At 35.5% G+C, this 13,443-nt stretch overlaps 1 protein-coding gene across 1 annotated transcript in view; it reads left to right on the top strand.

The window, feature by feature from the left end:
* Positions 1 to 5,923, top strand: part of LOC104413026 (gamma-1-syntrophin-like) — a gene marked incomplete at its 5' end in the record, with an annotated part of 40,228 nt that extends 34,305 nt beyond the window's left edge. The window contains one exon of the mRNA XM_010023916.1: positions 5,765 to 5,923. Within this exon, the coding sequence (XP_010022218.1) occupies positions 5,765 to 5,923 (159 nt within the window). The remainder of the gene's footprint in view (positions 1 to 5,764) is intronic.
* Positions 5,924 to 13,443: the final 7,520 nt, after the last annotated feature.

The following is a 13,443-nucleotide window of genomic DNA, read 5'->3' on the forward strand; positions in this document are numbered from 1 at the left end:
GTACAAATTAGAGTTATCAAAATCCAAATGCTTCCTGTCTTCCTTCGTTTACAGCACAGTGCATCTCATGCTGTCCTAGTTGTGTTGATTACGGCATTTTGTATCCATGTGATAATACCCTTTAGCTTTAGAACACTTATTTATTTTCTAGAGAAAATAGAGTGTCAGAGTGCTTAGATACTGAATTTTGATCCAAAATCTTTGTTATTATTCTGGAAAAGCATTCAGGCTTGTAGATGGACATTGGTTTGGAAAAAAAAAAATCGTTATGCAGCAGCATTTTACATTTTAGCCATTCTTTCTGTCTTCATAATTACGCAGCAACTACTCTATATTCTGGTGGAATATACAGAGGTATCACTGTTAATTTTACAAGAATCTAGGAAAACCACTTTATGATAACTAATACAGACCCACGTCCATTCATCAGTCAGCTTCTTTATTGTTTTTTTGAGAAACACCTCCAGAGTTTAGCTAATATTTTTATAATGCTGTCAACATTTTTACAGTGTGTTTCATGCCTGACTTAACAAGATTCAGAATGGCATGCTTTGAGACACACAGCATGTGCTATGAATTTGGTTACAGTTTAACCAGGCATACTTCTTTTCCACTGGAAAATAATTTAAGATATTTAAACATTTGAATTATTCTGTCGGTTACTGTTAAAATACTGCGTGCTTTTTTTTAATAGAGACTTTGTACTGATGCTGTTGTTCGGCTTCTCTGTAAGTAATATCTCATTACTATAAAGATATATAGTGTAGTGTAAAAGAAGTGTCTCCTTGTAGATTTAAGCAATTCCAGTCTGAAAAATCTGAACAGTAATTACCATAGGTCACATCAGTGGGTCCATGGCAGGGTGCCTGGATGCAAAGACCTAATTTTGAAGGTCTTTAAGGCAAAATCTATGTGGTTTCTGAGAAGAGAACCACTTAGGGGCAACATTAATCACCGATATCCCTTAGACATTCCAATCTGTAGGTTATTTCCCAGCTGTCACTCAGCAGGAATATTGTACCAGTTTGCACAGTCAGACAGAATTTTTCTGACTCAGAGCTACAAAATAGAGCTGTTGATTTGGCAGAACATGGAACCTATATGTCTCTCTCCTTTGTTCTTACTGAGCTGTTGGGGTTGGATTGAAAAAAACAAGCGTAGAAGGGCAAAGCTTTCTCCTTGTCTATTAAGACACAAAGGGATTCTCTTAAGCACCTTCCTATCTATTTCCCTATTTGTTTAGCTGTAGTTTAATAATCCATTAATATCTTTCCAGTATCACAGTGGCTGCCAGAGGCTAACACAATCTCAAAACTGTAATAAAATCAGAGTACTTTGCTGTTCAATTTTATCTGGCTAAGTATTGGATTACTGCAGTAGAAACTGCTTTATATTTTTCTGACAAATATGAAGAGTATTTTAAATCTATGAGAGATCCTCTTTCATTACATATATATATATGCTTTCAAACACAGGAATATGTCATGTATATAAAAATCAGTATCAGCGCTGTTTTTCTTCTAACATGCAATTTCCATTTGAATTTTCTAAGTAAACACACCAGCAAGTAATTTCTGTGAACTGGGAGTTACTGTGCCTTGTAAAACAGATGTATAACTCAAAAGCTACACTTTGGTCTCTGCTTTCTGAACTTGTAGGACTTTTCACAGCTCAACAGTTTTGCCAGGAAAACTCAGGCAAAGTCACACAGCTGTGCTGCATCACAAATCGGCTTTTGTTCACAAATTAGCTGAACTCCTAAGCTGAGTGTTACAAAACTGAAATTAATTAAAAAAGCAGCACATCAAGATGAAGATCCAGTCAATTTTCTTTGCATATATATGCATATGGAGAATAGAAGAGGGCAGAAATAAGGTATTAGCAAAGGAAGAAGTGTAACTTCAAGGATTTAGCATTAATACTTATTAATTAATTAATACTGCCTTAATAGTAATTAATGACAGTTAATTCATACTTGAAATTATCTTGTATAGAAGTCTAATCTAAAATAAGACAAATAGCCTAAGTTACTGCTGTTGTGAAGGAAATGCCCACCTTCAGCTGTTGCAAGGTGTCTTAATGGACGCTTGTAACATTTTCCAGACATTTCTGCTTATTTCAAGTATATTCTCCAAAATATAATTTTAATTTAATTTAAAGTTTTGTTGCATGTGTTAGAAGTCATTACCCTGGATGATTACTTTCATGTATCAGTGTCTACTGGGGAAAACATGTTTCCCCAAGTCCTGCACAATTACAGAACATCAGTTCAGGTCCTGCATTGTCTAACATTAGCTAGCGTACAGACATCAATGTTATAATGAACAAATATCACCCTTTTGTGGACAATTTATGTTAGGTATGGACATGAAAAGGTATTACGATAAGCATTTATAAATAAGGTCTTGCAGCCAGTGCAGCCACATTAAGAATTAAGGATGGAGACTGACAGATTAAAAAGCATAACAAGATGTGCACAGAAGTTCATCTACTTTTCTGAAATTCATCCAATGTATAGATCTGCTTACTCAAATGGTATTTAATAGCTTATTTTTAACATGCTTCAAGTTTAGAATATGATCTTTAAATGGGTTTTAAGTATACCTCCTTAGGATTTTTACAGAGGGATTTCTGAATTGCAGTGACTGCATTCAGAGTCACTGGAGATTTCTGACCTGTGTAGGTTTGTGTGATTCATTTTTTAGTTTTCCCATGTTCATGTCCCTCTTGTGTTGTTTGCAGTATTCCAGGTGGGGTCTCGAGAGTGGAGTAGAGAGGGAGAATCACCTCCCTCAACCTGCTGGCCGTGCTCCTTTTGATGCAGCCCAGCGTACAGTTGGCTTTCTGGGCTGCAAGTGCACGCTGCTGGCTCATGTCAAGCTTTTTGTCAACCTATATCCCCAAGTCCTTCTCCTCTGGGCTGCTCTCAATCCATTCTCCACCCAGCCTGTTGTTGTGCTTGACCTTTCACTTGGCCTTGTTGAACTTCATGAGGTTTGCATTGGCCCAAGCCTGTCGAGGTCCCTCTGGATGGCATCCCTTCCCTCCAGTGTGTCAACCGCATCACACAGCTTGGTGTCACTGGAAACCTCATCTGAAGCTGGTGAGCAGTACACAATATCCTGCCTAGAAGAAAGTGTATTCAGACAAGAGGATGGACAGATGACAAAGTATAAACAGAAACAACCAGGAGTGGTTAAGCATGCACAAAAGCTTGTGGGATTTCCTCCATCTGCTGGCAGTAGTGTAGACCCATGGGCAGCTAAAAGTGCAAGTTCCAGCAGAGGTGAGGGAATGTTTCATCTGTCATCAGCTCTACGTGAAGTCTTATCTGTACATTAATCTTTCTTGTGATTAGGCTAATCTGCCAGAAAAGTGTTGTTCGTGATGGATCCTGTTCCCATCAATCAGGATCCTGTGAATTGAGCTGCAGCCATTAATCAGTCCTGTATGTACTCACCACATGCCAGTCAGCGTACTGTGCTTCACGTTGCTTGAATTTCCAGTTATATATGCATGTCCACATTGAAATGGGAATAATGTTTCATGGCAAATAGTAATCCATTATTTGATGATTTCTCAGAGTTCATCTTTGCAGTCAAAGTAATTTCTGCACTGTGTTACTAACAGTAATCCTTTGGGACCTTCAGAGGCTCTTCTGTTGCCTCACTTGTTTTTCTTGAAGGTCCATCAAGCAATGGATCTTCCCAATGTGTTGCTGTTGCAGAAACACCTGTGATAACTGTTGCTAATTATTGTTCTAATGCACTGTGAAAATTCAATGTCCAGTAGCTGTAATTATTATAGAAAGAATTTTCAGCTAATAGGGTTACCTAATTGACTCAAACAATTCTCAGACTGTAATATTTGTTTTAATAGGCTTATCCTGTTGAGACGTAGGGGGAAATGTAGTCTTTCTACACGTAACACATGGAATTGATACTGTGAATATTTCACTGTTCCGCTAAATATTTATTCTCTTATCTTCAGCTTCAGTTTTATTTTTATAAAGAATGATAATAGTATATTAATAAAAAGCTGTTAACTGAAAAGTAATTTAATTTGATTGACTGATAGTTCTTATTCTGCAATAACTTCCATAATTCCTTGTTTCTTCATTTTGAATTTCCATTGTTTTCCTATTTCTTATTTTGAAATTTAAGGAACTAAAAAAACTTTGGCATTGTGATAAAATTGCCCTTCTCCCAGTGTTTGAAAATGAGAATGTCTCTAAACAGATTTTTTTTTAAATGGACACAGATGGCAGGTTTGAGAAACTTGGCATAAACTTTATTTTCTTTATTGAGAGTTGGTAGTTAAGGGATTTTAAAGAAGCTCATGGGATGTTATAACTTCATTTCTGAGCATGTCTGAAGGACATCTGCTCATGTTGCAAGAGAGCTGAACAAAGCTCTACCCATTCAGTACATCACTGGACACTCTGCACCTGCAGCTGTCTGATTTCAGGCAGTTGTTCTCCCTTGCATATGAGGGATTTGTGAACATCTCTGTGAATTACATGAAGCAGTATCTCCCAGGAAATCTCAAGAGGCAGAAAATTGCAGGTTAATGTCATTTTGAGAGATTTAGCTATTTTTTGTTGAATTTACAACATTATCAATATTCTTTATATAAAAAAGTAAAACCCTCTTTCCTGGGTTCAGCTTAAACAATGGCACCCTCATCTCTACATAGCCTGGAAATAGCAGTGTTGGAGAGAAAGACAAATAGAATATATCACAGATATCTATTACTGTCTTCACATTACAATGAAGGAAGCCTTATAGGCAGTGAATCAAAGCACTACCAACCCTACACTTAAATGTATTCAAATACCTCAGTATTTGCTTTCAAATAAAACAGATCGTTTAATGCCAACTCCAAAAACACATAGTGAAGATGATAACCTAAAAAAGACTGATCAGGTAAAGTCAGTTAAACACAAAGGAGCAAATTTATAGATGTGAAAAAAAAAATAAAATTTATTTATGTAGTGGTGTCTAAAAGTGTCCCACCTAGTCTAATCACATGCTGCGGAGCTTTAAAGAGATGTGAATTAAAGTAGAAAAAGAAGGAATTGTCTGATATTGCTAATAAATTTTAAAAATGGAGTCTGTTTCTTTTTTCAGTCCAATTACAGGTTACTGTTGTGAGGATTACTTCTCAGTGAAAACAGATCACTATAGATGAATAATACCGTGATTGCAGCACTTTTTGAAAACTCGTCTTTTTCTTTTTTTCTGGGGGAGGGGGTGTGTGAATTATTTTTCTTGGTTAAAGAATCAGTATGGGTAAGATAATAGTTACCAGTGTGAAGTGACGTGATGACGTGATGTGGAACTTGACATTATTGATCTTTGTGGGTATATTGTGTATACAGTAGCAATCCAGAGATGTGTCGATTTATGGTACAGTCCAATTTTTATCTAAATTAACCTGCAAAAGTGTGAGATTTGCATTAACCTGATGAAAAACAAATATTATATAGTGTCACTTTCCTTCCCCTTTAGCTGGTAGGATCTCGTATGTCTATGAAAGCACTTACTTAACTTAGAAATTTGTCCATCTTAACCTCCAGACAATTACTTACTGAATGGGCATAGCTCAATGTCCAAGCCCCTATAATGGAGATTTGTCAGGCACATTAGGAGAATTACATTAAACTATTAAAATCATTGCTATTTGAATACTGATTCATTCCTAGGTATATGTTTGTGAAGTGTTCTTTTTTTTTCATGTTTAATCTTTTTGTTTTCATTTCCAGGAGCTGGAGTTTTCCAACCTGTTTGCAGTCCTTCACTGTATCCATTCATTCTTTGCAGCCAAAGTGGCTTGTTTGGACCCTTTGTATGTAGGCAGTCAAGCCACAGCTTCTGCTGCTCCCACAACTTCTGGTACTGGCAAATTAAAGTATACTACTTGACTTCTCACATGACAGCACTGCCACTTAACAACAAGACATAACAATGTATATTCATAAGATGTAGACCTTTGGTGAACCATGTACATGGAAACCAATCCTGGAGGCAAGACATCTTGCAGCATCAGCAGATAAATGGTCATGTGGGATCATAAATTCATCTCTGTTCTGCAAGACATCAGTATGTAATCCTAGTCGAAACCCCAGAATAGGATGGATATGCTTTTAGTATGATCTATTTGTACTTACATAGTGCTTTAAGCAACACTGGAAGCAAAGGAATAAATGACGAAATGATGCATTTTGGTATTTAATAAAATTTTCAAATTGCTGTAATAATACACAAATAGAATTGTCATTTTCCTGTTTTCAGATGTTTTTTATGACAATATACTAAACTGAGTATGAATTTAATACCCTATCATTATATTATAAATTACGTAAGAGCAAGCAGCAAACATATAGTTCATGGTGATAAGGAGATAAGCATGAAAAGGCATTTATGTAAGTATCTCCTCAAATAAGAAAGCACTTTAAACACTGTTGTAAATCCATATTTGTGTCCATACATGGAGTCATACTACTTTTTTCTATTTTGTTCTTTCAGTCTAACAGTAACAGCAACAAAGATATAGCCATATTGGACTGATAGATTAAAAACCAAACAAGCCAAGCCAGAAAAAACAAAACACCTTTCCACGAGTAAGTCCCTCTTCTTCAAGTAAAAATAATGTGATAAGAATTTAATTTGAATTACAAATTAAGGGCAAGTGCATAAAATATCATGTCTGCTATTTACTTCCTCCTTTTTTTTTTTGTCAAGAATGCTGTAAATCTCATAGTCTTTGTTCACAATAATTAGCTGTTGAATTTGTTTCAGAGACAATCCACCTGATACATTGTTTCCATGTTTAACCTTGTTTTCACATCATAAGTAGAACCTCTGTTCCACTCAGGCTGTCAACGAAAGAGATATTCTACATTATGCTTGAAAAATGAGTCCACCCTTTGAATGCTTTATTTTTTTATATATTGTTAGTAAAAGACAGGAATAAATTAAATAACTTGTAAAGAATTTATGACAATGCATAATGTTAAGACTATTACATCACTTTGGACCAGACCACTTACTAGTTCCAGAATATCATTTAATTGTGAAATCTGACAGAGTTGATAAGTTTAAAATTAGTAGCTTTATTTAAATATAATTTTGCAAAATAGTTTAATTCTGTGCTATTACACACATAAGTGAAGATGGAAAAATGGTGGGAGAATGTGTGAGATATAGCTGAAGCAACAGAAAAGGTGAGGTATTTCTTTTGCCAGACATGATAAAAGAACCTAAAAAACTGCAAGAGGAACCATTAGTGCAGCTACAGTATGTGCATAAATATGCATAACATTTTGAATAGTACTTTATGGGGTTTCTGTTTATTATATTGAAATCAAAATTTTTTTTCTTTTTTTCTTCCCCCCCTCCCTCGACTTGTTATAAAAGCACATATCAGGAAAGGATTATGGATACCATTTGCCCTGTTTAACAGAAAGGCTAATTCTGTCACATTCCTTTCTATGTATTAAGGTAATTAAAACTTCAAAAGTGAAGCCAGAGAAAAGCTTTTTCAAAATGGGAACAATTAAAAATGCAAGGCAGGGACAAAAGATGAATGAAATGTAGGGGAAAATCATATTTCCTTTGCTTTGCTTTGCATTAGAAGTACTTGGATTTATGTGTGTGAGAGTATCCTTGCCTTGAAGTATAGCCACTAGTTCCAAATAATCTGTACATATATTTTCTGTGGACTCTTTTATCACTTTCAAATGGCCTTCACCACATGCTTCTTATTAGTACACCTCCAAGGGTTACATGTTTATTTTCCATGCTAAATACAGTGGAAGGATGTCGTAATCCAGCTATCAAATGCTTTAAGTGTCACCAGAATCCAACATTTTCATTGTCATGATTGTGTGTTTGTTTATATGAATTGTCCCTAATTGAGGGGGTCACATCCTGGTCTCTGAATGACACATGAAACTACCATAGCTGTCCACTGGATCTTGAGTTTGTTCCTGAGAAAGTACAAACCCCAGATATTTTGAATCCAAAGCTACAACAGTCTAAGGGGTTAAACAGTGGTAACTCAGGCACTGACCTTGTCAAGAAAATATATACTGGAAACACTGATTTTGACAGAGCACTGACAACACTGAAAATGGAAATCCAATACCTGTTTAATGACAGTTGTTCTTCTCTGTGCTCCCAAATAATCTCCTTCCTTTTCTTGCATTGCTGTGGCATTCAGCCGTCAGAGTGTTGGCATGTGCTAACACTTCAGTAAATGCTGTGCTTGTAAGAACAGAATCTAGAACTAATCATCTGTCAGTTGAATGTTTTTCTTTCCACTGTTGATGTTCTGTGAACAGTTGTACCACTGAAAATGAGAGTTCTTAAGGGACATTGTTTAACATGCTTAAATTAACATAACATTTACCAAACCAGTATTTATGTCATTCCAAATTGCTGCACATTAAGGGATGCTATGATATGAAAGCCTCTCCCCCTCCTTTCTAGAAAAAATGCTCCTTCTGCAGAACTGAGCTAATGAAATGAGCTTTTGAGACTTCACCAGGGTATCCTAAAGATCTCTGTCAAGTATTCTGTTTGTAGAACTGCTGTACTCATCAATAAGACTTTTGTAACTGGGCTTTAAATACACCACATGTAAGAGGCAAACATTAGCCTGTAAATTGATTTTGGTTTCCTAAACCCCTATATTTCAAAGAGCAGAACTGGTGGGGCTTAATCAATACTTTTATTTTCAGGAAGATAAAAGCGATGTTGTGAGAATACAAAACACAATAGCCTTGACTGCAGGTCAGCATTGGTTTGCAAATGCAGGAGGGGTTTGTGCACTGACTTCACAGAATATGCAGAGGTGACTCAGCATCCAGGCTTGTACTTTTAGAGGAAGTTGATCAGAAATTCAGTCCAAAGAGGAAAAAATTTAAACTCTGCATTATAACTAATCCTGAAATAGCAAAATGTAACTTACAAGCATATTAAATTTCTACGTTTTTCATTTAAAGACCTACAGGAGATTCCCATTTAAAACATACTGAACTTCATATGTATATGCCAAAACGCAGGCCTTATGTTGCAGCATCTTATTTCATACATAATACATAATGAATAGAGGTATTCTGTAAGTCAACACAGCCTAGTGACAATGAAAACCCACAATTATAATGAGCTATTAGCTTTTGCTAAAAATTTGTATGTAATTGAGAGCAAGCGATTTAACAAACAGAGCAACCTAACCAACCCATATAATAAAACGTAATTTGTTCTCTTTATGTCATGATATTTTTAAGTAAGTTTAATAATAAAAAAAAATCTTTATAGTACTGTGCCTATTGAAGTGATGTCATATAGTATACCAAAAATACGTACTCTTAAGTGTAACTAAATATATTTGGTTTGATTTGGTTTGTTTTATTATGGGAATTTTAGATGATCTGATCTTCATAGAACTATCCATATGCTAAGTTACAGAGTTAGCATCATTTTATTATGAAAGTGTTACCGATTTGAATACATTATTCTGGATTTCATCAGTGAATGAATACTTTTCATTTCCTACAGCTGTTTAAAAATGCAATTCTCAATTTCCAAAATACCTTTGCATACCAGTAACATGAAGGCACCTTTGAAATAAAAATGGGCGTATTTTTAAATATTGGTAATTTTATTTTGTTAATTAAGTGCAGCAAGAAGTTTCTGGAGACAAACTAATTGTAAGTGGATTAATTTTTAAAAGTAATAATTTGAATTTTTGTCTGTTCAAACTAGAATTCATAAGAATACAAACCAATAATATAGAGTACTAATATGCTTTGAGATGAAAATGAAAAATATTATTTTCCAAATTAGTCCTTGATTCCACGAAAACATATATTTATTTACTTACTTTGTGCATGTAGACTTTATGAGAATATTTCAAAGTGGACAGTTAAACACAAGTCGCTAGTTGTCAGTACTGCAGCCTGTTACTTTAAATGTGATTTTGTTTATTCAATGCCTTAAGATGTTTCTTACACCAAACAAAACATTAAAAAGGCTAAAGATCCTGTGAATGTACAGTTTCTACCCTTAGAAATACAGCAGCTTTGCTACGTATTGTCCCAGTGCCCTCAAATATTCCCTATGCCAAAAAAAAAAGAGACCAGTTTTCATTCTACTTGGTAAATAAATACCAAGGAGCCTTTTGGAAAACGTAATTTTATTAATATTAAACTCTAATCCTTTCATTGCACTTTCCATTTCCTTACAGAGTCTGGTCTCTGAAAAAGTGGAGTATCTGAAAAAAGTTTAAGCTGATTTTAAAATGTTCAACCTCAGGCAATTATGAGTCCATACCTTGGGCTCACCAGTTGTGCATGATAGGGAACATAAGAGACTCACTTAAGCTCCTGAAATATAAGTACCTGTCTTAGATGCCTAAGGCAGGGCTTGAGTCTCTCAAAAGGGAACTGCAAGGCAAAAATGTAGCTTAGGATCTCTGAGGGTGCATGCGTGTGTGTGTGTCTCTCTCTCTAAGGAGCTAACGGTGCTTCTGCATTACTGTTTTCATTTTATCAGGAATGTGCTTTTGAAGCCAGGCTCCTGCCTGCTGCCACTCACTGTGCTATTCTTTGTATCACAGAACAGTCTTTAAGCACATGAACTAGGTTTTTAGGGTGAAACTAGACGAGCATTACACCTATATGTTCCATGTCCTGATGGGTTTTCAGACCATGTAGTCCAACTGGAATGAGTCCAAAGGAAAAAACTCTCTGAGATGCAGACAGCAAAGCTGCCAGCCATTTCTCTCTCCTCAGTGGCTGCTGCTGGTGCACTGTGGGTGCTTGAAAGACCTTAGAAACCTGAGCTTCACTGTGTAGCCTGCCAGAGCTTAGTGCCTGAAGGGGGATGCTGCAGCAAGGGATGGAGTGAAGCTGAAGAAAGCTGGTGGGTGCCCAGGGCAGGTTATTCTGCATCACCTTTTTTCCTCGCCACAGGATGGTAATGACTGCCAGCAGGCCACCCTGTGGTAGTTAGCCCTCTCCGTGCTGCATCTTTCCCCCTGTCTACCATGAATATACACCTGAATATTTGTTCTGAAGTCCCAAGCACATTTCCCTGTCCCCTCACCCCTTTTGCTCAGACAGACAGCAAAACTGTGCTCTTGCTATGTAACAGACCCGCTAAACCTCTTAAACAGCTAGGGGACAGTACTAAGGATTATGGCAAGGGCATCCGTGTTCCAGTAAGAGTGCTTCAGCGTGTGATTAACATTCAGGTTAAAGCAAATAAAGTCATATCTGAGCTTAAGTGCTTTCCTCAGCTGGAGGGTTCTTAAGTGCAATTTTAGTATTTTCCTGGAATAAGGTCTGTAATGTCAACACATTTCTACTTGCTTGGCTCCATTTTCAGGAAGTTTAGCAGAGACAACAGTTCATATTCTGTTAGAATCACAGAGAAAAGCATAGGAAGACTGGAATTAAAATAAATTTCTGTTTGGATTCTGTATATTATTACAATATATTACATGATCTGTTAAAGTACATTGAAAAATGTATAACCTAGTCATTTTTCAGCATAGTATACATGCCTTCCACTTTCAAAAACTTTCTCCACAAGAATACCAACTATATATTACAGAAACTTTTATTATTCAGTATATACTAATATATAATGCATAGTGTGTATGTGTGTATGTGTGTGTGTGTGTATGTATATATTAGTATATACTAATGGAAGATACTCAGTATATATTAATGAAAGCTACGTTAGGCACAAGTATAAAACAGAAGCATAAATCCATGAAGCTTTACATTTAAAAATTGAATCTTATAATACTATAAAGAAAAATATGTATATTAGTTAAAGAAATGGCTATTTTTGCAGGATATGCACAATCTGGATATACCATAATAAACTGATAAACATTCATCAATTTACTATTTCATACCTCCAGGAGCTTTGATTTTTAAATTATTCTTATCCCTTTTAGCATATTTGCAAAATATGTCATAAGTTTTAATTTGTTATGGATAAAAATAACTGAAAAATGTAATAGAAAGTGCTATATATTTTATAAATATTAAAATTTAAGAAAAACCTATTACAAGTATTTATTTCATTTTTAGTTATGGTTTTGTGGTTGTTTGTAATATGTATTTGTGGCAAGCATAAGTCACCTAGTTGCTCTTTAATGTACCACTAATAAAATGCTATCTTCTGTTTTGGTTTTGTTATGCTTCTTTTTGTAATGGAACATAACAGAAAAAAATAGAAAATAAATACTTTTTTAAGTAATCTTTTGCATTCAGTCATACAGTGTATGAGTTTTATATCATTGAAAGCCAAGTCTGAAAGATCAAGAAAATACTTGAAGAAGTTGGGGTGGTAAAGTTATTTCCCAAGACTATGTTCAACTTCAATGGAAATTATGACGATTCCTTACTTTATGATCATTTCCACAAGGCATGTCACCCACTGAATATCTTACTAGGATTTTGGAAATATCCACCTCTTCCTTGGCTATGAAGCCTCGCCTACAACCAGATTATTTTACCACACAAGCACCAGATTAATTTCCCACTGACATTTAATTGCTTAGTGTTGCTCAGAGTGAACTTGGTCCTGGTATTACAGTGTTTGAGGGTATTTTTGGGTACATCTTTGCAATCAAATAAGAATCAAATGGTGATGCAACTATTAGAACAAATCTAACTTCTACAAGTTCAGTTTTGTCTTTTTCTCTGACTGAGGGAAGAGATGCTGAAGAGATGCTGTAAATCAAAAGATAAATTTAGCTTGTTACTAGAAGAAATATGGGGAAAAACATCTGATTTCAGAATGAGCCAATGAACTTCAGAACATTTTCATTTGCATCACTGGTATGGTGAAAAGGAAATACTGCTTGGCCCAAGTGATTATGGTAAGTTATGTACAGTCTGGAGATGATTTAAAACTCAAGAGGCCATAAACAAAGATTTATTATTTTTTCCTAAAGCACACAGTATAGAAACAGTAGCATCTGGAAGAAAGTATGTGTCAGCACTACCACTCCATACTCCCTGATTTGGCCTTGCAGAATTGCAAGCATAGGATATAATAGTGTTTTACCTGGTTTCTATTTTCCTGAACTACCTAAGGTGCAACCTGAACCTTTTTCAGACATTCTTGCTGTGGGGTAGAGGACTAGAAAGATTTTTACTAGATGCTTACATTGTCATGTGAAGATATTTCTTGAAACTGGGGGGGGGGAAAAAAAGGTCCATTGAGCTTCAGTGAAAAAAACAAGAGAAACTTCTTACGTTCTTATGCAGCCAGCTCCAAACTCTCACGTTTTTCTTTTCAACAGATATAAAATCTTTTTAGCTAGATGTCTTTTTGTTTGGTTTCGGTTTTTTTTTTTCTTTTTTTTTCTTTTTTTTTTCTTTTTCCTATTTTGCTTCAAGATGCTAGTGAGGCAAAA

Source organism: Nestor notabilis, unplaced genomic scaffold (genome assembly GCF_000696875.1).
Source record: "Nestor notabilis isolate BGI_N333 unplaced genomic scaffold, ASM69687v1 scaffold3961, whole genome shotgun sequence".
NCBI classification, from domain to species: Eukaryota; Metazoa; Chordata; class Aves; order Psittaciformes; family Psittacidae; genus Nestor; species Nestor notabilis.